This window comes from Nelumbo lutea, chromosome 1 (genome assembly GCF_056320005.1).
Source record: "Nelumbo lutea isolate HS-2025 chromosome 1, American lotus-T2T, whole genome shotgun sequence".
NCBI classification, from domain to species: domain Eukaryota; kingdom Viridiplantae; phylum Streptophyta; class Magnoliopsida; order Proteales; family Nelumbonaceae; genus Nelumbo; species Nelumbo lutea.
In genome coordinates this window covers 195,860,907-195,881,700 of record NC_142684.1, presented here as the reverse complement: position 1 = coordinate 195,881,700, position 20,794 = coordinate 195,860,907, and the positions used below count along the sequence as shown (strand labels likewise).

The following is a 20,794-nucleotide window of genomic DNA, read 5'->3' as shown; positions in this document are numbered from 1 at the left end:
TAAACTTTCCCTTACTATTTTAAAATGGGCTGCTGCTTCTTAAACATGTTAAACATCCCCTATTAGAAACATCTATTAAAACATAAACAAGTGATGACAAGAAAACCCTTTTCCTTAAATGATGAAAAATGCTTCTATTCGGGCTGTTAATGGATTGGGCAGACCCAACAGACCTGAACCAAACTGGCCCAATTATATAGGGTCCAAGTTTGCATTATGTGTCCGATTATAATTGAGTGGGAATCAGTTTTGGTTGTTGTGAATAGAGGTGATCATGGGGCGGGTGTGGGCCAGGTTTAGCACCTGTGGTAAGGATAGTTTGGGGCTGGGCCCTGCCTTGTTCAGGCCTATGACTTTTATGTATAAAATATTAAATATGTATAATATTTTATATTATATGTCAAATAATTTGTATAAATTTATTTTCTTATGTACTATTGATGTCATATTATTTTATTTCTATATAAATAATATAAAATAAAATAACATATATGCATGTGCATAAATAATGTACACATAAATGTGAGGGGCGGGTTTGGCCTGAAGTGTCCAGCCTGAAAGGACCTTGTATAACTAGGATCTTACAAAGATTACCCCTAATCTAATACCCTATTACAAGGATGTCATCACTCATCAGCACTCTACTTCCTCTCAAATCCTTTCTATATTTTCTATTTTTATTATTATTTTTTTTAAATGAACAAAATAACTCAAGCACATCACTTTTAAGACATAAATATCTCATCGTTAACATGCCACTAAATCTGCCCTTCAACATTAATTCCTCTCATTATATCTCCTCATTAATCACGCAATTATCCTTTTCTTTTCCAATAACTCATTCTATTAATTCTCTTTAACAAAATAAATTCCATTAATTCTCCTTCATTTCAATTATTCTATTAAATTCCCTTAGCTCTATCATAGAGCTATATATAATAAATCTTATATCTTATAATTACGAAAAATGCAAACAAAGAGACTTGAACCCAAGCATCTAAGGGTTTTTTTATTTCTTTCTGTTTTTTTTTTTTTTCTTGCTGCAAAAATCCAAGTATCTAAGTTAAAGAGTTAACAAATCTACCACCACACCATGCTAACTATTATATTTATAGAAGCTCTATATTTTACCTTATATTTTTTTTCTTTGCATGCATATCTATCAACAAATTTTACGAAGGATTATTAAAATATATATATATTTGCAAATATAGTAATAATTATATTGGTTTACTAGGAATTAAGAAATGCATCCATATCTTAGCTTTTATGAAAGCCTGCATGCATTTCTAAACAGTTTCTCAACTGGGCCCGGCTTAAGCTCAACCAAGGCCCAATCCTAAGTGGGCCTAAGGCCGAAGCCCGAGGTCAAGCCTCAACCGTCCAACTCAGGCCAAGCCCCAACTGAAATTTAATGCACTCGAGTTGGGCTTGGGCCCTTTCCAGTCTCAAGTTGGTCAATTAACCTACTAAAATTCAATATAAATGTTTGAATATATTTATGATTTACGAAAACAAGAATGCAAATATGCATGTATCCTTTACAAATATGAGTTTGTAGATGCATATATGTACATAATTGGGCCAGGCTTGAGTTAGGATGAAGTAGGGTCAAGCTAAGGCTAAATTCAGGCTACCTAAGGGCTAGACCCGGGCCTGATCCAAAAAATAAAGATGTTTGAATTTTTGTTCCCAGGCCCATCCCAGGGACTGAAAATCCAAGCCCAGCCCATGGAAAATTGTGGGCTGGTTCAGTCCAGGCTAAAGTTGGGCCCGGCCAAATTGCACCTAGATTTACTGTAATTAATGTAACGTTTAGAATTTTTGAGTTCCATGTGTAGCCATGCATATTCATATTCAATATGAGTTTAATTGTTGATTTTAAATCTGTTTGAGTTAGGCTTCAGAAAAAAAAAAAAAGAATAAAGAAAAAAATCTGTTTTTGAGTTACGAATCACCCGTATAGTATATGGCAAGCTTGAAAGTATCAGTATGATATAGTATCGTATCTCAGGGCCATGGATACGTATAATATAAAACACTTTAATATTTTAATTTTTTAATAATTTAATAGTTGATTTAAAACGTCTGCCGTCAAATTGTCAAAATAAAATATAAAAAATAAATAAATAAATTTTGTGAGCCGAAACTCTCGATACATAAATATTAAGAAAAGTAAACATTTGCATATCATAGATATAGATACTTTGAACCACTGTTTTCAAAACCGGACCGGAGTGGACCGGATGGTTGGACCGGGAAAAACTAGGAATTGGTCACTTGACCGGTTCTGTTTTCCTCTAAAACCGCTTTTTCGCCCAAAACTATTGATTTTGGTCAGTTAACTGCTGAATCGGCCGGTTAACCGTTTGAACGATTTTGACTGTTTTTTAATTTTTTAAATTTTTTTATTTATTGTCAGAATGGGCCAGCCATTCGGGTTGAACAGTCAAACCATTCGAACAGGTAATCGGACCCCTGACGGGTTTGGTCACCGTTCATTTTTAAAAACCATGATTTGAACCATGTTATATGGTATTAGCTTATCTATATACTATGTAGATGCAAGCTAAACCATCCTGTACGGATGTCCATGTAATTAATTAATTCATTAACCCATTTTCTAGTAATCCATGCAGTATATGGTACAGGTGCAAGTTAAACCATGTCCTACATGGGTGAGGGTGACAAAGTGACAAACAATATTATTGTTACTAGTAAAATTAAAAATCAATTTATAAAAACTTTACAAAAATACATTAACAAAACTGTAATTTGGTGTTAATATACACTGCACAGGTGGAAGGTCGAAGGTAACTTTATTCCACCTGTATCAACAATATCACCTTATATAGGTACAATTTTAATCAGTAAATTAGTAGACATGATTTTAGTTTATCTTCCGTTAATAATAATAAATAAGTATGGAAGATATTTCCAATATATGATAGGATATGTGTGTGAGGCGCCTGTGAGGCGCCAGGTGTGAGGAGTAGATTCGGTCTCAGGATAAGACCCATACAACTAGATACTTTGAGTTTCCAATATTAATATAATAGGTTGTAAGACATATTTACCACCAGTCCACGCGTACTTTGTTGTGATAATTGTATCTGCTTCGAGTGGCTGAGCTAAGTCACTTTTTATATGGTGACCTGACCTGTGATTCAGCGACACCAGGCAAGTTTCTTTATGACTCGACGAAGTTGACAGGTGACAGATTTATGATTTGGCTTGGTTAGAAAATTCGACCCAGGTATCAATTCAACTCTTAAAACCAGTAGGCATTCACTAATCTTCCATCTTATCCATCTTTTTGGGTCCATGAGATGTGAATTTTGATGCATTTGGTGCAGGATTCTTCTTCACTTTGATGAATCGGAGATCTGTTCCTAACAAAAACATGATCTACATCTGAACATTTTAAATATGTCTGGTATACATTAATGGAGTTATACTTTTGAAACAAGTTAAACAATTATCATGTTTGAGATGTGTGGCCATAAATCGTGTTGGAAGCATGTCGGAAGTATTTTTGTTGGGAGCAGACTCCACTTCGATGTCCAGCTGGTATAATTGTCGGCCTGTTTATATAATTCCTTTCCATGCAATTAATGAACCTAATTCTGGTTTGTGGTTATTGATGTTAATAAATATGAATAAATATATGAGCATGGAGGTATGGAAATTTCGTTTCATTCACAAGTTAATAAATATGAATAAATATTTTTACTTCACAAAAAAAAAAAAAATTCTATCCACCTAAAACTCTATCCACAAGTCAGTGGGAGCCACTTTGGTTTGATCTAAATCAAAATAGGGCGTAATTTTGTTCCCTCTAGCTAATATGAGTGCGTGTGATAGGGAGATTCATATGATGAACTCTCTAAAGACCTTCCGTCATTAGCATGATGATGGGTCATTCAGTAATGAGGAAACGCACCAGAAAATGGGCTATCCATTTGCTGTTGGGATTGTCTGAGTGTTTCATAAGATGATAGGGGCGTCATAGACCGATGTGGGAGAAGCTTCACCAGAAAATGGGAACTCTCTCACGGTACCTTGGCGTTCACGAATATGATGGGTAAGCACTCACTGGACAGAAAGGTTTAACTGAAAACGGCTCTGAACCTTGTCTGACAGAGGCCAAAGGGAAAACTCATATGATGAGTGGATTGATCCTTCACAGAAAGGTGATGGGGTTATGCAGCTGAAACAGTTGGCTCCATGCATCCTATGTGATTTCCCACATTTCCAGATACAACATGTAGTATCCGTCACTGAGAGAGGAGGGAAATCTCAGAGATGAATAAATGGAAATGGATCATAGGTTAAAATCCATATCTATTAAATGAACATGAATCAAATTAGGTTGTGGACTGATGTTTACTCTTTTATCAGAAAATGGCAAACGGATCTTTTACAAAACTACTTGATGACAATAAGTTGAAGGGCCCAAACTATGCTGATTGGTACAGGAACCTTATGCTGGTCTTAGCTTCTGAAAAGCTGGACAAAGTGGCAAAGAATCCTTCCCTGGAGTGTCCGGGTGATAGGGCTTCTGAGGCCCGAAGGAGAGACTATCAAGAATGGGAGGAGAAAAACTCCCTTGTCCGGTGTTACATCATTGCCTCCTTAGACAACCCGATATAGAGGCAGTTCGATCAGATCGAACTTGCCAAAGACATATTGGACAGTCTCAGGACAATGTATGAAGAGTAGAATCGTTCTACTCGACAAAAGGTCTTGAAACAGTTCATGACTGCACAAATGTCCAAGGGTCAACAAGTTCACGACCATTGTCTTCGGATGATGGGATACATCAACGAACTGGAGGCTCTTGGATTCGGGCTGGACCTTGCTACCCAGATAGATGCTATCCTTAACTCTTTGCCTCCTTCCTTTAATCCGTTCATCATGAACTATAACATGAACAAGCTGAATGTCAGCTTACAAGAACTCAGCAATATGTTGCAAAGAACAGAGGAACTGATTAGAAAGGATGAGCCTGTAGCCATGCTTGTTGAAGCTGGCAAGACAGGCAAGAGAAAGAGGAAGGCAAAGAAGCCTCAGAAAAAAACCACTAAGAGCAAGAAGCAGAAGAAATACAAAGCATCGGATGCCTGTCACTTCTGCAGGAAGACCGGCCACTGGAAAAAGAATTGTCTTGCCTACCTGGAAGGCTAAAAGGTCTTCGACTTATGTTATAGAAATCAATTTGTTGGTAGCTTCTGCTTCCTGGTGTATTGAATCCGGGGTTTCGACTCATGCTTGTAACTCACTGTAGGGGTTCAAGGTAAGCAGAAGGCTGAGTGAAGGAGAAGTCACATTCTTCTTGGGGACTACTGCAACTGTTGCAACCGCGGCCATAGGAACCGTGGAATTAATTTTTAGAGAAGGAATAATTGTACTGAAAGACTGTCTTTATGTACAAAATTTAAGGAGAATTTTGATTTCTGTCTCAAAACTGGGTGCAGATGGTTATTCTGTCTTTTTTAGTAATACGATTACTGTTAAAAGAAACAACAGATTCATCGCATACGGGGAACTAGAGAACGGTCTCTATGTTCTACATCATTCTCTAGAAACTAACATAACCGAAACTACGTCGGCTGAAATCACTAAGATGAGAGCTCGTGATACAGTTAATCCCACGTGTCTGTGGCATTATGTACATGGCCACATCGGTGTTGACCGAATCACAAGGTTGGTAAAGGATGGTCCTTTGGATTTTCTAAATATAGAAGATCTTCCCACTTGTGAGCTGATGAGACCAAAACGAACCCTAATTTTATCCCCTAATATTCATTCTTTTACATTTATTTAGCACTTAAATGGACTCATTACTCTTGTATTTCGATTTAGGGCAATAAAGAAGGCAATTGGAAGAAAACAGGACAAATCGGGTGATTTTGCACAGTTTTGGCGACAGTCAGTAATCTGGGCCTAACTCTCAATTCCAGACACCGAATTAGACAATTCAAGAAGCATTAGAAAGAAGAAAGAAAGGCCCACAACTTTTATGTTTTGGGTTTTGACAGATTCGGCCCGCATCGAGTACGAAAACGAGCCCAAAGTCGGAGCAAGTTCGCAGCCAGGCCCATTTCACAACTTAAGCCCAAGTCGAATTCAAGAGTTAAGAGTCCGAATTTCGAATGTAATCTCCAAGGAGAGAGTTTTATCAGATCTAAATTCTTGAATGTAATCCTAAAGAGATAAGAAGATTGAGAGTAGAGCATTAGATAAGAGATAGGATAGGATTAGTTCAAGATAAGATCAAAACTCCCTAAGGATAAGATGATTTCCTAGAAGGAGTTGGAAAATTGCCATCTCCTTTGGCTATATAAAGAGGGGGGCAAACCAGCTCTAGGAATCACTCATTCCAAGATCCAAGAGATCATCAAGAAGACCAAGAAGCAAAAGCAGCTAAGCTTCTTTTTCTGGTTCAAGGGGGAGGTTCAATTGTGTCATTGTGAGGTTCTGTAGTTATTTTCTTTTCTTTCTTTTTAATTCAAGTATTCATTGGTTCTTTTGCACATTTTTTATTGGATATTAATGTTAATTAGTCTGACAAAATGAATTAATGTTGATTTTCCTACTGCTATCCATGATTTTGGTGATCCGTAATTGTCACGAATAATGGTACAAGTAGCAATTAGGTTGATATCTTTTTGGGTCAATTGTTCGTGACAGCCTTTGACCAATGTTTTAACATGGTTCAACCTAAAAGAATTGATGGAACAAAATTCAGTAATTGCACCTATCTCAATTATTGTTATTTTGGTTTAACTGTTTTCACAAATCTTAATGCTATCATTGTTTAACATGGAACGCTATCGTACCCAGTTGAGTGGTGATAAGTGTTGATCGAATGCTGGGTTTGGTCAACTGAATTAGGAAAACATAAGGTTTATTATGGCTATCCTAATAAATCTAAGGTTAAATGCTTGAATTGCAAGAATGCTGAATTGTACCTAGGATCGATGGCCAATCGATTCAACCCAAACCCTTGAACCAGAATTCGGTAAAACTGATTTTCTCTTGTTTGTTTAGTTTGTTATTCTTTTAATTTTAGTTATTTAATATTCCCACATAATTACTTTATCCATTCGGCTAAGAGATTACTGATTTGCTCCCTGTGGGATTCGACCTAGAACCATTTTTATTGCAAATATTTTATTGTGGGACTAGTACTAATTTTGAGGGCTTCGACAAACCCGTCAAAATTTTGGCGCCGTTGCCGGGGAGCAACTTTAATTTCTTAGCTATTACCTTCCTCTTGTTAACCTCTTTTGTTTTATGACTCGTGCTTCTCAACGAGGTGAACTCGAGTACAATCCCGAAATTGAGAGGACCACCCGTTGTTTAAGAAAGGAGGCGAAGCAAAGGAAGGATCATTCACCAAAGAAGGTGAATTCAGATTGTGATCTTCCCATTTTCGAAGAAGTAGAAAGAATGGCTGACAAAGAGAGGACATTAAGGGAGTTGGCTGCACCAATTATGAACCAACAACCTTTATGCATCACGTACCCCACTCTTGAGGTAGCCTTTGAACTCAAATCTGGTTTGATTCAATTATTACCTCTGTTTCATGGTTTCCCAAGTGAGGACCCTCACAAACATCTAAAGGAATTTCATGTCGTCTGTTCAAGCATGAAACCTCATGGTATGACCGAGGACCAGGTAAAACTCATAGCCTTTCCATTTACTTTAAGAGATAAAGCAAAGGATTGGTTTTATATTCTCCCTCCCGGTTCTGTATGCACATGGGATGAAATGAATAGGATATTTTTAGATAAATATTTTCCTGCATCCCGGGCTGCGAATATAAGAAAAGAAATATGTGGAGTTCGGCAGTTTGGTGGTGAGACATTATATGAATATTGGGAAAGGTTTAAGCAACTTGTTGCTAGTTGTCCCCACCACCAAATTCCTGAACAATTGTTAATCCAATACTTCTATGAAGGGCTTCAGCCCATGGATAGAAGTATGGTCGATGCAGCCAGTGGAGGAGCCTTGGTGAACAAGACACCTGAAGCGGCCAGGGAGTTAATCTCCAACATGGCCGAAAATTCACAACAGTTCGGTGCTAGGACAGACGGTACCATTAGACGGGTAAATGAGGTAAGCCATGTAAATTTAGAAAATCAGATTTCTGAACTAACTGCTTTGGTAAGACAACTCACTGCAGGACAAGTACAAACTGCCAGGGTGTGTGGTATCTGTTCGATTCCTGGCCATCCTATGGACATGTGTCAATCATTGCAAGATGGTTCGATGCAGCAAGTCAATGCCGTAGGAGGATTCCCGGGCCAGCCCCAATGAAAGTATGATCCCTACTCCAATTATTACAATCCGGGGTGGAGAGATCACCCAAACCTAAGCTACAGGAACCAAGGAGGACAGCAGCAATACCAGCCCCATTTTTTCAGTCGACAGCCCCAGTTTTCAACATCCATCACAGCGCAAAGCCAACCCTCGAATTCAGGTATGTCATTAGAAGATATAGTTAAGGCTCTAGCTACTAATACGCAGCAATTTCAACAGGAAACAAGAGCCAGCATTCAGAATTTGGGGAACCAAATCAGCCAACTTGCCATTGCCGTTAGCAAGTTGGAGGTGTAGAGCTCCGGGAAACTACCATCACAAATGGTAGTCAACCCCAAGGAGAGTGTAAGTGCAGTGGTGCTAAGAAGCGGGAAGGAACTACAACTAGAATCTACATCACCAAGGAAGGTGGATAAAGGGCAGGAAGAAGACAAGGTGCAGGACTCAAGAGTTAGAGACCTTAGGCACATACAGTGTGGGATTAATTGAATCTTTGAACTGGACCACATTTCCAGTATTGCCCTGGACCTTGGAGATTGATGGGCAAAAACTGGAAAGTTACACCCGACCCCTAGACTCGATTATGATGCTGCACTAGGTGTCGGATCGGGCTGTCTTTGATGTACCAATCAGTGAGATCCTTAGCGGGGGTCAAAACCTGGGTATGTTGGGACAATCCGAGAATTCATCTGAGTGGGTTATCATAGTGACAGGATCAGCCCCTTTGTCGGACAAAGGTAATGATCGGGGATGCGCTCTCACTGTTGGAAACCAAGACTGCCGGCAGCCGATTTCAACCGTTGAAATTTGTTTTGCAAAATATATTTTATATGAGATATAAAAGTATATACATTATGGTTTCTAAAATATTTGCAAAAGGGTTTTAATTCCCGGGATCCATATAAATGGAGAGTGCAACACTGTTCCTTGCAGCCAAGGGAGAGGTCCTCTCTTGTCGGACAGTGTAAGATCATTATGGGCTGAGAGGTTAAGTGTAAGACCATTGAAGATAATACCTGATGGGCTAATCTTGCATCTGCCCACAGTCCCTGGGTGTTACAAGGTGGTTTGGCCCAGGGACCACTTAGGGTAAGTGTTGGGCCCATAGAGCCCATTTGATGGGTTTCAGGGGGTGCACTGTCTTTAACAGTGTATTCGACCAGGCCTTGTAACAAAGGTTGGGCCGAACCCATGTAGCTGATGTGTAGATCAATGCTTGGGTCCCACGCCATACAAGGAAGCCCAACTAGGCAGCAGTTAGGAAGGTTAAGTGAGCACATAAGCTTAATGGGCCTAAAGCCCATTTCGAACTGGGCTATTAATTTAGTTAATTAAAGGGGCGAATTCTGAGATGGATTAGTAGTTAGGATAGGGTCTTAATCCTATCCACTCAGAGAGTCCCGATCTGAATGTGATTCAGATCTAGAAACCTCCTAATAAGATTAGGATAAAGTTAATCTAATCTGCAGATAAGATAAGGGTTTATCCTTATCATTAGAAGAGAAGGCTGATCCAAATATGATTTGGATAAGCACCTCCTAATGGGATTAGGAGCTGATCTTTTCAAGTTAACAAAAGGAAGGAGGGGGCGGCAGCCTTGAGAGAGACCAAGAAATACATCAGATCCTCTTTAGTGCTGAAATCAAGAAGAGAGAATTCTGCACCCTGCGAAAACTCTCTTGCCGCCTCCCTGCTCTTGCCGCCCTGTTTGCCAGTTCGATCTCCAGATGTGGGAGAAGTCAAGATTGGATCTTGACATCAGTTCTTTGAGAAAGGATTGAAAAGGGAAGCTGTGCTCATGTTCCATCCTACTGTTTCTTGTGAAGGACAGAGTTCTTGGGAAGAACACTGCTGATTCTGCTCCATCCTGCACTATGCCATATTCAGTGGGAGCAGTCTTTGGATCCTTCCTTGGGCGTGAACACCTTCGTTGGGAGATATTACGTCTCCGTATCAGGTATTATTCTCTCCCATTCCTTTTGATTTAGATTTGGTTCAGTTTAAGGTTCAAGATTGATCTTTGAAAATATGATTTTCTAAATAGGGAATGTGATTCCCAACTGAAGGGAGAGAAAAATTTTTGAAATTCGCCCCTTATTCCGCAATCTTTGGGCGTCCATGTGATGGATCTTTCAACCCTTGAGTTACTAGATTAGATTAGGATTAGGTTGGAGATTCAACAATTCAGGTTGGGTTAGAGTTGACGTTGACCTGACCCTACCTGGCTCAACTTGCATTTGTAGCTGTTGTTAATGATACAAAGCTAGTGGATTCCAACCACTCTAAACGATACCAAGTTTGGATTTTGAGTTAAAAAAACGAGGATTTTCTTCCCAATCAATTCCCAGAGAACCCAAAGCATTGGAACTCTTTATACATAAGATTACTGACGAGGATTCGTAGGGGCAAAGTTTAAAAATGCCATTTAAAGATATAATAATAAATTAGGTTATATTTTTTTATATAAAATAACTATAACTATATTATTATAAATAATAAACAATCACATAGAATCATTCTTGAACTGATTATTTAATTGGGATCAAATCATTGACCTCATTATATTGAAAACCATAGTCAAAATAATACTAATTTATTTTTATGTTAATAAGTTAAACATTTTTAACTAATATAATCTTATTTATTATTTATCAAATTTACTATTTCAAATATGGAACATGATAAAAAAAAATACAAGATAACAAAATTATATATTTCAAAAAATGTTTGGTTATAGACCTAAATCAATTCTGGACAAGTAATAATGATAATCAATCCAATAATTAATCAAGACCAAATCATGGAATCAAAACCGTTATAATCATGTTTGGTCAATTTAGCTCCATTAGTATAGATCCAACCCATTGGTTCAATCTTAGTTTTTCTTAAATAAATTAAATAAATAAATAAAAGTCTATTGGGATGGGACTAGTATAGGCTATCTTGAAACAGACTCAAGACAACACTAAATATTGGGCTCAATGGGAGAGAATAATTTGTTAGTAAATTATTTCTAAATAAATAAATAAATGTCTATTGAAATCTATCTCTTAATGTCACATCTCTTTTATTCTACCAAATTATTTTATTAAAATAAGTAATTTATTTAATTTTATAAAATAAATAAATGTTTAGATAATAACAATAAAATAAATAAATGAATAAATACAAGTTGAGATAGAGAATATGAGAAAGAAGAGGAATGTCATTTTATTTATTGGATGTCACAATCACAAATAATTATATATGGCACTATTGCAATTTTCGAATGCCATTAAGTCAATTATACACAGAGATTTGTCTTATATGTGGCATTCTTGTAATTTTTCAAAAAAAAAGAGAGGTAGGGGAAAAGAGAATAAATAAGAGAAGGGAGAGAGAGACATGTCTCAATAATTTAGAGAACTAAGAACATGTAAGTGTCACCCAACGTACACCCTCCCAGTGGTTTAAGTATATAGATAGATCTCAAGACATCAAGAATATAATATATAGGGTAAAATATAAAAACCTCCCTGAAGTTTCTGACAATCATAAAAACCTCCCCTATAGTTTAACTTTAGCAAAAACCTCCCATCTATTTTTGAAAAATTCAACAAATACCTCCCTTCCGTTAATGACCAAGACAGAAAATGTTAAAGAGATTATCATTTTTTTCAAAATGCCTATTTTATCCTTTTACAAATTAATATGCATATGGTTTTACTAAAATAGCCCTATCTCAACAACTCCATAATTTGCTCTAACACTATTCATCTTCTTCCTCACAACGCACAATGGTAGAATGGCAGTGCACTCCCCCTCCAACCTTTCTCCTTTAATTTCCCTCTGATTCTCTCTCTCTCTCTCTCTCTCCTCCAAAACCCCCTTCCCCAACCTTCTTTGAAAAATTTTTAGTCATATCTTTCAATTCCCCACACGAAATTTTCTCTGATTTTTGCAAATTCTTCAGCTCTCACATTAAATAAAAACTCTAGAATCAAAACCCAGAACATGAAAGTTGTGGAGTTCTCCCCTATCTTTCCGGTGCATCTGTAACCATCCAAATCAGAGTCCGGATGTGAGAGTTATGCTCAGATTACTGAATGGTGCCGAAACTATGCAAAATCATCCGATTAGCCTTGTTTCCCTCCTGTCGCCTTCTTGCTTGCCCTAAATCGAAATACAAGAGTAATGAGTCCAATTAAGTGTAAAAGAGTGAATATTTAGGGATAAAAATATGATAATTTTTATTCTCATCAATATACATTTCGGATTCTCAGATAATAGTAGGCTGATATACTACTAGTAATTGCTACATAAGTCCTCGTGGGAAACAATACTCTATTCATCACTTTATTACTTGAGCGGATAGTGCACTTGCTAGTGTAGCAAATACGCATCAATGTTCCGGACAAATAAGAAAAATAAAATAAATTTGGGATTTTTAGAAAATAAGAAAATAAAATTTATTAAAGCTGAGATTAAATATTCAGAATTGAAAAAGACAAGAAATAAAATTTAGAAATTAAACAAAACTAAAATTAACAAGAAAATAAATAAATATATGCTGAAATTCGGATCCAGTGGCAGTAGCTTTCTGAGAAGACAAACTGCAAGTCGTTCCTTCTCTGTTCAACCCTCGAACCTTTCGAGAAACCTTAGCCTTGAACTGGGTGAATTCAGATATGCAAAAGACAAAGAAAAACATAAATTAAATCAAACCAAAATTGAAAATTGTAGAAATTAAATTGCTAGAAAAACTGAATAACAAAAAGAAAGAAAATAAAACTAAATAAAAATGGTTAATCAGCTCCAGTGACAGCAGTTGTAGGTTGGACGAACTACTTGTAGGAACCCCTCCTAACAAGAATTGAGCGTCCTCTTTCATATAACCCTTGAACCCCTCAAGAAGCCTTGGCCTTGTGAACTGGGCTAACCAACCCCTTCTCCAGGGCCCTTGGGGTCCTTTTTATAGAGAAGGGTGGACAAAACTAGGATTAGAGAGAAAGAGAGGGGTGGATAGTGGGTTTGGTTTATGTAGAAAATGGGCACCCCTAGGATTTAGGAATGAAGGGTTAGGATTAAATTAGAGGGATCTTATGGTTAGTGTGAAAAGGAGAGGATGCCTATAAGTATGGAGGACTGTGATTTAAGCTCCTAGGATTGAATGGTGGAGATTAGGGGTTAGGTGGCGCCTTAGGGTTAGAATGCTAAAGAGATGGCACTTTAAAATGGAGGGTGGAGATTGCAAGGTGAAGATCTAAGGGTATAAGAGGTTGCTAAGGCTTAGATGGTTGAGATTAGATGTTAGGAAGGAGTGGAAGGTGAAAATTTAGCAGTTAAGGGCGATTAAGGTTTGTTAGACGTGAAAAGAATGAGTGGAGAGGCACCCTAGGGTTTGCTAGGGAAAGGGGAGTATGCTAATATAGTAGGAAGGGTGCCTTTCTAGGTTTAGTAGATAGGAGGTCCCCTCCTGTGTTCAGTTTTTTACAGAAACACCCCTCTCTCAATTGGAATTCTCACCAGCTTTCCAAAATCTGTAAAAAATTTCCTAGTTTTACTTAGAATTTGCACAAGGACCCTCAAAGGTCACAACAATGAATTTAATCGAAAAAAAATGGTACAAAATAGTCAATCTAAGGTCTAAAATACCCATAAAATGATGTCCTTAAGGCATCAAAATACAGAGTTATCACCTTCCAACTGCAGCCACTAGATTTCATTCTCCTTTCTCTTGCATTTTCTCTCTCCACAAGTAGAGTTCAATTGTAGAGGAAGAGAGTTCAATCGTTCACTTGTTGGAGCTCCTAATATTTATGATCTTGATTTCTTTAAAAAAATCAAAGCAATCGACTATGAAATTCCTTACCTTCTAGGAAATTGATGTAAAAGCCACCGGTGTAGTAAGAAGTCATCGCTGTCTTAGATCGTTGGTTGGATTTGCGGGTTCAGAGGTCATCGATGGAAAATAATTGAAACCAGATTTTACCATTGTAGTTGCTTTTCCGGTAGAGTTCTTCGAGGTGGTCTTCAAAGTATACGAATGACATAGCTTGTTTACATCGATAAGAAAGAGTGTAAAAGTTTACTTCAATAAAATCGAAGCAAGCTTTTATGCTTATATCAATGGAAATTCTGACATATCCACAAATTTACATTGATTTTGGCAACATATTTACACCATAAACAATCAGAGTAAATATTTACATCAAACCAGGATTTGCATCGTAAACAAACACAGCCTAAATAGAACATGCATAAGTTGCAGCCGTAATTGCCCATTTTCCGTACAATTAACCACTTAATTCATCTCTATATAGATGTGTTTATAGACAAAATGCCCCGTAGTCCAATTGGTCACTCAGCATCCCAGATACAAACTTCTGGAAGGACAGACTCTCATGATCATGCCAGCCGGCCCACATATGTATTTTACCACCACTAATCCGCTAATTGGGCCTAGAATGCAACACCCGGCCCAAAATCAACATCATATGTAATTATGTACGGTATCTATTTTTGCCCAGATTTTTTTTTTTTCTGAAAAATTCTAGATCGTGGCAATGTTGCCCCGGATGTATAAGGTGTGGTTCCTCAACTATGCTAAATAACTTTGTTGAATGTAGGTCTCCCGTCCCTTTCTGTTATGCTTTTTCATTTCTAGCAAAGGCATGTTGGTGAATTTGTCCTCACAGAATGGTCCATACATCGTGTTCATAACTTTTTGGGAAAAGTGCACCGCAGTCCAGTCCAATGCAGAATTCTGAATTACAGTTCCTTATAACCTATTAGTAATCCTTCCTATAAACTGCATCTCGCCCATAGATTTAGTATCAATCTTAACTTTTTTTGAGATGTGGGATTATCTTAGCATTTGTATGTTTTTATTTAGGAATGATAATAAGGCGGGGATCATGTTCTTCATCCCTACCCTCGATTCTAAAATTAACCACCATGCCACTTCCTGATCCCTGTCAGGGATAAAATTTACTCTATCCCCGATCATCGACAGGGATGGGTTCCCGATAAGGATCCAAATCCCTGGAATTTTTTTAGATAACAGTATTTTTTTGAAAAATAAATTTATATATAATAAATAATGTTTTAAATATGTTTTGTATATATATATAAACGGGATCAGGGCGGGGACCTCAATCCCCATCCCCGACCCTAACCTCAATTGGGGATTCTTATTAATCCCCATCCCTGTCCCCACCCCACCTAAACAATTGCTATCTCCAATCCCATCGAGTTGAGGAAATTGAATCCCTATATGGGAAAAATTGTCATCCCTATTTTTATTAATAGAGAGATTTTTCCAATGCACAGCTATAAATGACTAATAACACGTTATGTGAGGACTGAAGCTGAATTTAGAATAGTTAGATATGAATATCTTTGTTGATTTTTATTTCTTTGTTTTCTTTTTGCATTTTCTCATCGGGTGCGATGGATTTCCCGAAAACTAATGAAACTAGATTAGCTGAACACATCGGCTGAGTAGAGACTGTGCAGTTAATAATCATGCCCCACAACCCACTGCACATTCATAGTGTTCATCTAACCCAATCTACACTCAAGACAAAGACAAATAATTTTAGAAGGATATGGACCCTCTCTTTTGATGTCTGTAGCAGACGCTTTCATCCAGCAACTCTTCATTTTTATATAAAAACCATAAAGTCGAAATCGTAAACCCTAAATAGTAAGCGTTTTGTTTGCATATTAAATGATAAAGTTTTGTTTATTGACAAATTCATTTACCTTTCGAAGCTAATTGCAAAAACAATGAGCGGGAAAATTTCTTCTTAAAAGGAAAACATCCACAACACGATGCAGAACAAAGAATGGTAAAAATGTGGAGGGAAAAAAAAAAAAACGAAGACACACCCGACAGTTGGTTGATATTAGGAAGATGAATAAAAAGAAAAACAATAAAAAAGGGGGGAGCGTTGGTTGATTGAACTTTCTTCAGAGTAGTTGCACAGAAAGTTGAAATCTTAAACATCTTTTTATCTTAATTAGATTCAGAAAAGAATTTATCAAAAGATATTTTCTTTTGAGCCTTTTTCTAATTTCTTTGTTCTTCAAAACATATGTAAACACTTTTTTCCTTGTAACGGGCTTTATTGGATTGTTTTTTCTATGTATCTCCATTTCTTTGTTTTCCCGGTCTTTGATTCTTTTCATATTTCTCCATATGATGAAATCGTGGATAATCATCCATAGTAGAAAAAAAGAAAAGGGTTCCGATAATGAATCAAGGACATTACAAATCTTGCTCGTGGCTGAGAGAGCTCAGACAAGTCATGGATTTCACAGTAACCACTGGAATTCGAGTTCCAGACAACAATAAAAAGAGATCAGACTCTCAGTTTTTATTCTGGAGTTTGATTTGCCTTATCCAGCAACATAAATTGTGTATTAATAGTATTTAGAGCTGCCACATTTTGGTTAAGAGGAAAAGTCACATAAATGCCCAATACGATTTTTATTTTTGATAAGACAGATTCGTTTTGAAAATTGGAAGAATTAGCGGTGGCAAAAAAGACTTTTGATTTTTGAATACTTCAGTTGAATATAGTAGTGGAATCTTTTACCCTTCTTTTTATCGGGAGAAATAGGGACAGGCCAATGTATTTGTACTCAGAGCTATAAATATTCAAAATGTTAAAAACCTTCACTTTATAAATCAATGCCCCCCCGTAAATTGGCATCAATTCATCCACCTAGTACGCCTAAAATTTCTGGAGTTCATATTTCCGCCCCCACAAAGAGTCACTCCACAGTGCATTCCCACCGTGTATTGTGAACATTTTCCGATGATATCATCATCATCATCGGAATTCCTAATACACGGTGATGCTTAAAATTTTTGGAATTCACATTTCCGCCTCACAAAGAGTCACCCCACAGTGCATTCCCACCGTGTATTGTAAACATTTCCAGATGATATCATCATCATCATCGGAATTCCTAATACACGGCGAGAATGTACTGTGAGGCGTTGTGGGGCGGAGATGTTATCTCAAACTGGGCTGAACCGTCAGTCTCCCCCTTTTTATTTTAAATGCTGATGTAATTTGGCTGCATGTTACTATTTTACCAACCAAATGACGACAAGGTCCGACTACAGCAATACATAGAAGATTAGTGAGGATTACAGCACCACATGAATATGTTTTAGGTGAGTCAGTGTGGACACGCTTGTTGGTCTGAGCTAGATCTTTCCTTTTATATATATTTAAGAATTGAGACTCCGAGACATATAGAGAGAGGATTATTAGAAGATGGAAAACTCGAATTCGAGCTTTCTATTGTTGTTTTGTTTCATTTGCACCTTCATTTATTTCCTCGCTTCTGGTAGAAGGGGAAGTAAGTCTGACTCACCCAAACTCCCACCAGGCCCCATCCCTCTTCCCCTTGTCGGCAACCTCTTGAAACTCGGTAACAAACCCCATGAAGCACTCACAGAGCTAGCCAAGGCTTATGGTCCAATTATGACTCTGAAGCTCGGCTGCCTGACGACGGTCATCATTTCTTCGTCTAGCATGGCCAAAGAGGTCTTGCGAAAGAACAATCAGGCCTTATCAGCTCGAATTATTCCAGATTCGGTCCGGGCATGTAATCACCATCAAATATCAATGGTATGGTCACCACCTTCCCCTCAATGGCGAAACATGCGGAAGATCTGCAGTACTGAAATATTTTCCAGTCAGAAGCTTGACGCTATGCAAGGTCTCCGATGCCAAAAGGTTGAGAAGCTTGTTGCTTATGTTTGCGACAATAGCCGGGCTGGTCGTGCAGTCAATATTGGCCAAGCAGCATTTGTCACCTCTCTTAATTTGTTATCAAACACCTTCTTCTCTGTGGACTTGGTCCATCTCGGCTCTGATTCTGCCCAAGATTTCAAGGAACTAATCTGGGCAGTAATGGAAGATGGAGGAAGACCCAACTTGGCAGACAATTTCCCAATTCTCAGATGGATAGACCCACAAGGTGTAAGGCGTCGCTTGTCTAGCCATTTTCAGAGGTTACTCGAAATTTTTGATGAAATGATCGACCAAAGGTTACAGTTGAGAGCTTTGCTTGCTTCTCCCACGCACAATGACAACAGTGATGTATTGGATGTTCTCCTCAACCACACCAAAGATAATGCCTCCCAGTTCGGGCGGAATGAACTCAGGCATTTTATTTTGGTAGGTAACTAACTTTCTTTTATTTATTCCTTGTCTTCATGTAAAGAGGATGTCTTACAGTATCAGAGCCATTGTGTAATAATAGATAGTTGTGCTTTTAAAGAAATAATAATAGTAATAATAGATAGTATGTGATGGTGAGATTAAACATTTTTCTCGTTATGTGATAATCCAATACATACTCCAGTGCGATAAGAATTCTTCTTCTTCTCTTTTTTCTTGTATTGACTTGGGATTTTGCTGCTTAATATGCATATTTAATATTTTACTGATGCTGACAGACATTTTTGGGCAACCCTTTTACAGTATTCCAATTTAATTTCTTCATGTTTGTTTTGTGGTCGCCATTTAGTTATGTGCACAATCCTTGTGACAATTCACTGACCTTCAGAGAATATAAAGTTTTCTCTCTAAACATTAATTATGTAGTTTGAAATAAAATAAGATAGAAACAGAAAATCGGGAGAAAGTTAAAACTTACACAAATTTTGTTAAGAATATTCCCTCAAGCATTTTGTTCCTCTCTTATCAGATACATGAATAACATATTTAAAAAAAAAAAATCAGAATACTGCACTCGTACTTAGTACATGGGGTCATTCTCTACTTATCTAACAAACCAAATAGCTTGCTGGAATGGAGAAAATCACGTTCCACTCTATTTTGTTGGGAAGAAAACAAATTTCAGAAATTGGTTGTAGTGGTATAAAAATTCCATGTAATTAGAATTCCACTGATAAATCTATTTCCCAACTTGCTTAGTTTTCTTCGAAAATGACTTTCCTTTTAACTCTTGAAGAGAAAATTTTCACCTTTGGTTTGGGCTCAGCGCACACTACTCGATCCCTTTGACCATTACAACCCGAAGAAAAATAAGACATTGACAGGACAGTTGGAGTTCTTTTTGTTGATAACTTGAAAGCAACCATGTGCGAAATGGATTGCAACAAATATTCGACTGTGACGTATTAGAAACAAGAGCAACTTAGAACAAATAATGTTGAATATTAATAGGGGAAAAGTTAAAGGAAACGCGAATCCTTCATTTGTGATCTAATGCAGACAATTCAATTCTGTATCAGGATCTATTTGTTGCAGGAACAGACACAACATCAAGCACATTGGAATGGGCAATGGCTGAGTTACTTCGAAAGCCTGAAGCAATGGTAAAGGCTCGAATGGAGCTGGAAGAAACAATACAGAATGGTAAATCGATTGAAGAATCGGATATTGTTCGACTACCCTACTTACAAGCGGTGGTGAAGGAAACATTTAGGTTGCATCCACCGACTCCACTCTTACTCCCTCATAGAACAGAAATTGATGTAGAGATATGCGGCTTCACCTTGCCCAAGGATGCCCAAGTTCTGGTGAATGTGTGGGCCATAGGCAGAGACCCAACCAAGTGGGAGAACCCTCACTGTTTTAGTCCTGACAGGTTTCTCAACTCAGCCATTGATTTCAAAGGTCGGGACTTTGATTTGATTCCGTTTGGCGTCGGGAGACGGATCTGTCCTGGGTTGCCATTAGCTTTTAAGATGGTTCACTTGATGTTGGCTTCTCTTCTTCATTCGTTTGATTGGAAGCTTGAAGACGGGACGACAACAGAGCAAATGGACATGGATGATTGTTTTGGACTCACTTTACAAAAGGCTGAGCCTCTTGTGGCTGTCCCTGTTCATGTTTAGCACTTTTCATCAATAACTAATTCAAGAAGAAACACAAACACCATTGTTTGTACTGAAATCCTGTTGGTGAGAAATTAGAAAAGTGTATTTTTTAAGGAAACTTACATTATTAATTCAACGAACAAGATGTTTTCTTTTGTGAGCCTATCTTAGGTGTGGATTTCTGAGAAACACATTGTTGTACTTGTCATCCATCAGCACCTATACTATTACAATGAGATTGTCCGAACTAATTGTCATGAGGGGAGACCCCTATTGACAACCAGAAACGAAAACCAAATATTTTTCCTAGAGCTAACGTTTGAGTTGGTGGTTTAGGCATATTTTTCAAGCCCATTGTGGACCTTGTGTTAGAGCTGGTATCGTGGTAGTACTTGAAGGGGATGAGAGATCCATCAGATGGACGCCCAAATATTGCGGAATAAGGGGCAAATTTCAAAAATTTTTCTTTCCCTTCAACTGGGAATCACATTCCCTATTTACAAAATCATATTTTCAAGGATAAATCTTGAACCTTAAACTGAACCAGATCTGAACCAAAAGGAATGGGAGAGAATGATACCTGATATGGAGAAGCAATATCTCCCAACGAAGGTG

At 37.6% G+C, this 20,794-nt stretch overlaps 2 protein-coding genes across 3 annotated transcripts in view; both read left to right on the top strand.

The window, feature by feature from the left end:
* Positions 1-3,588, top strand: part of LOC148880171 (BEACH domain-containing protein C2-like) — a 149,556-nt gene extending 145,968 nt beyond the window's left edge. Inside the window, exons 32-33 of one of the 2 annotated variants that reach the window (XR_016104484.1) lie at positions 3,172-3,256; positions 3,357-3,588. The gene's annotated coding sequence lies outside the window, so the exon portion shown is untranslated. Of the gene's footprint in view, positions 1-3,171 lie in introns of both variants that reach the window. The other variant, XR_016104483.1, reaches the window with a different exon arrangement.
* Positions 3,589-17,447: 13,859 nt separating this feature from the next.
* LOC148880170 (cytochrome P450 76T24-like) lies at positions 17,448-20,342 on the top strand. Its single transcript, XM_088961985.1, has 2 exons — positions 17,448-18,509; positions 19,592-20,342. Exons 1-2 carry the CDS (start codon positions 17,601-17,603, stop codon positions 20,195-20,197), a joined length of 1,515 nt encoding a protein of 504 aa, XP_088818111.1. The 5' UTR covers positions 17,448-17,600; the 3' UTR covers positions 20,198-20,342.
* Positions 20,343-20,794: the final 452 nt, after the last annotated feature.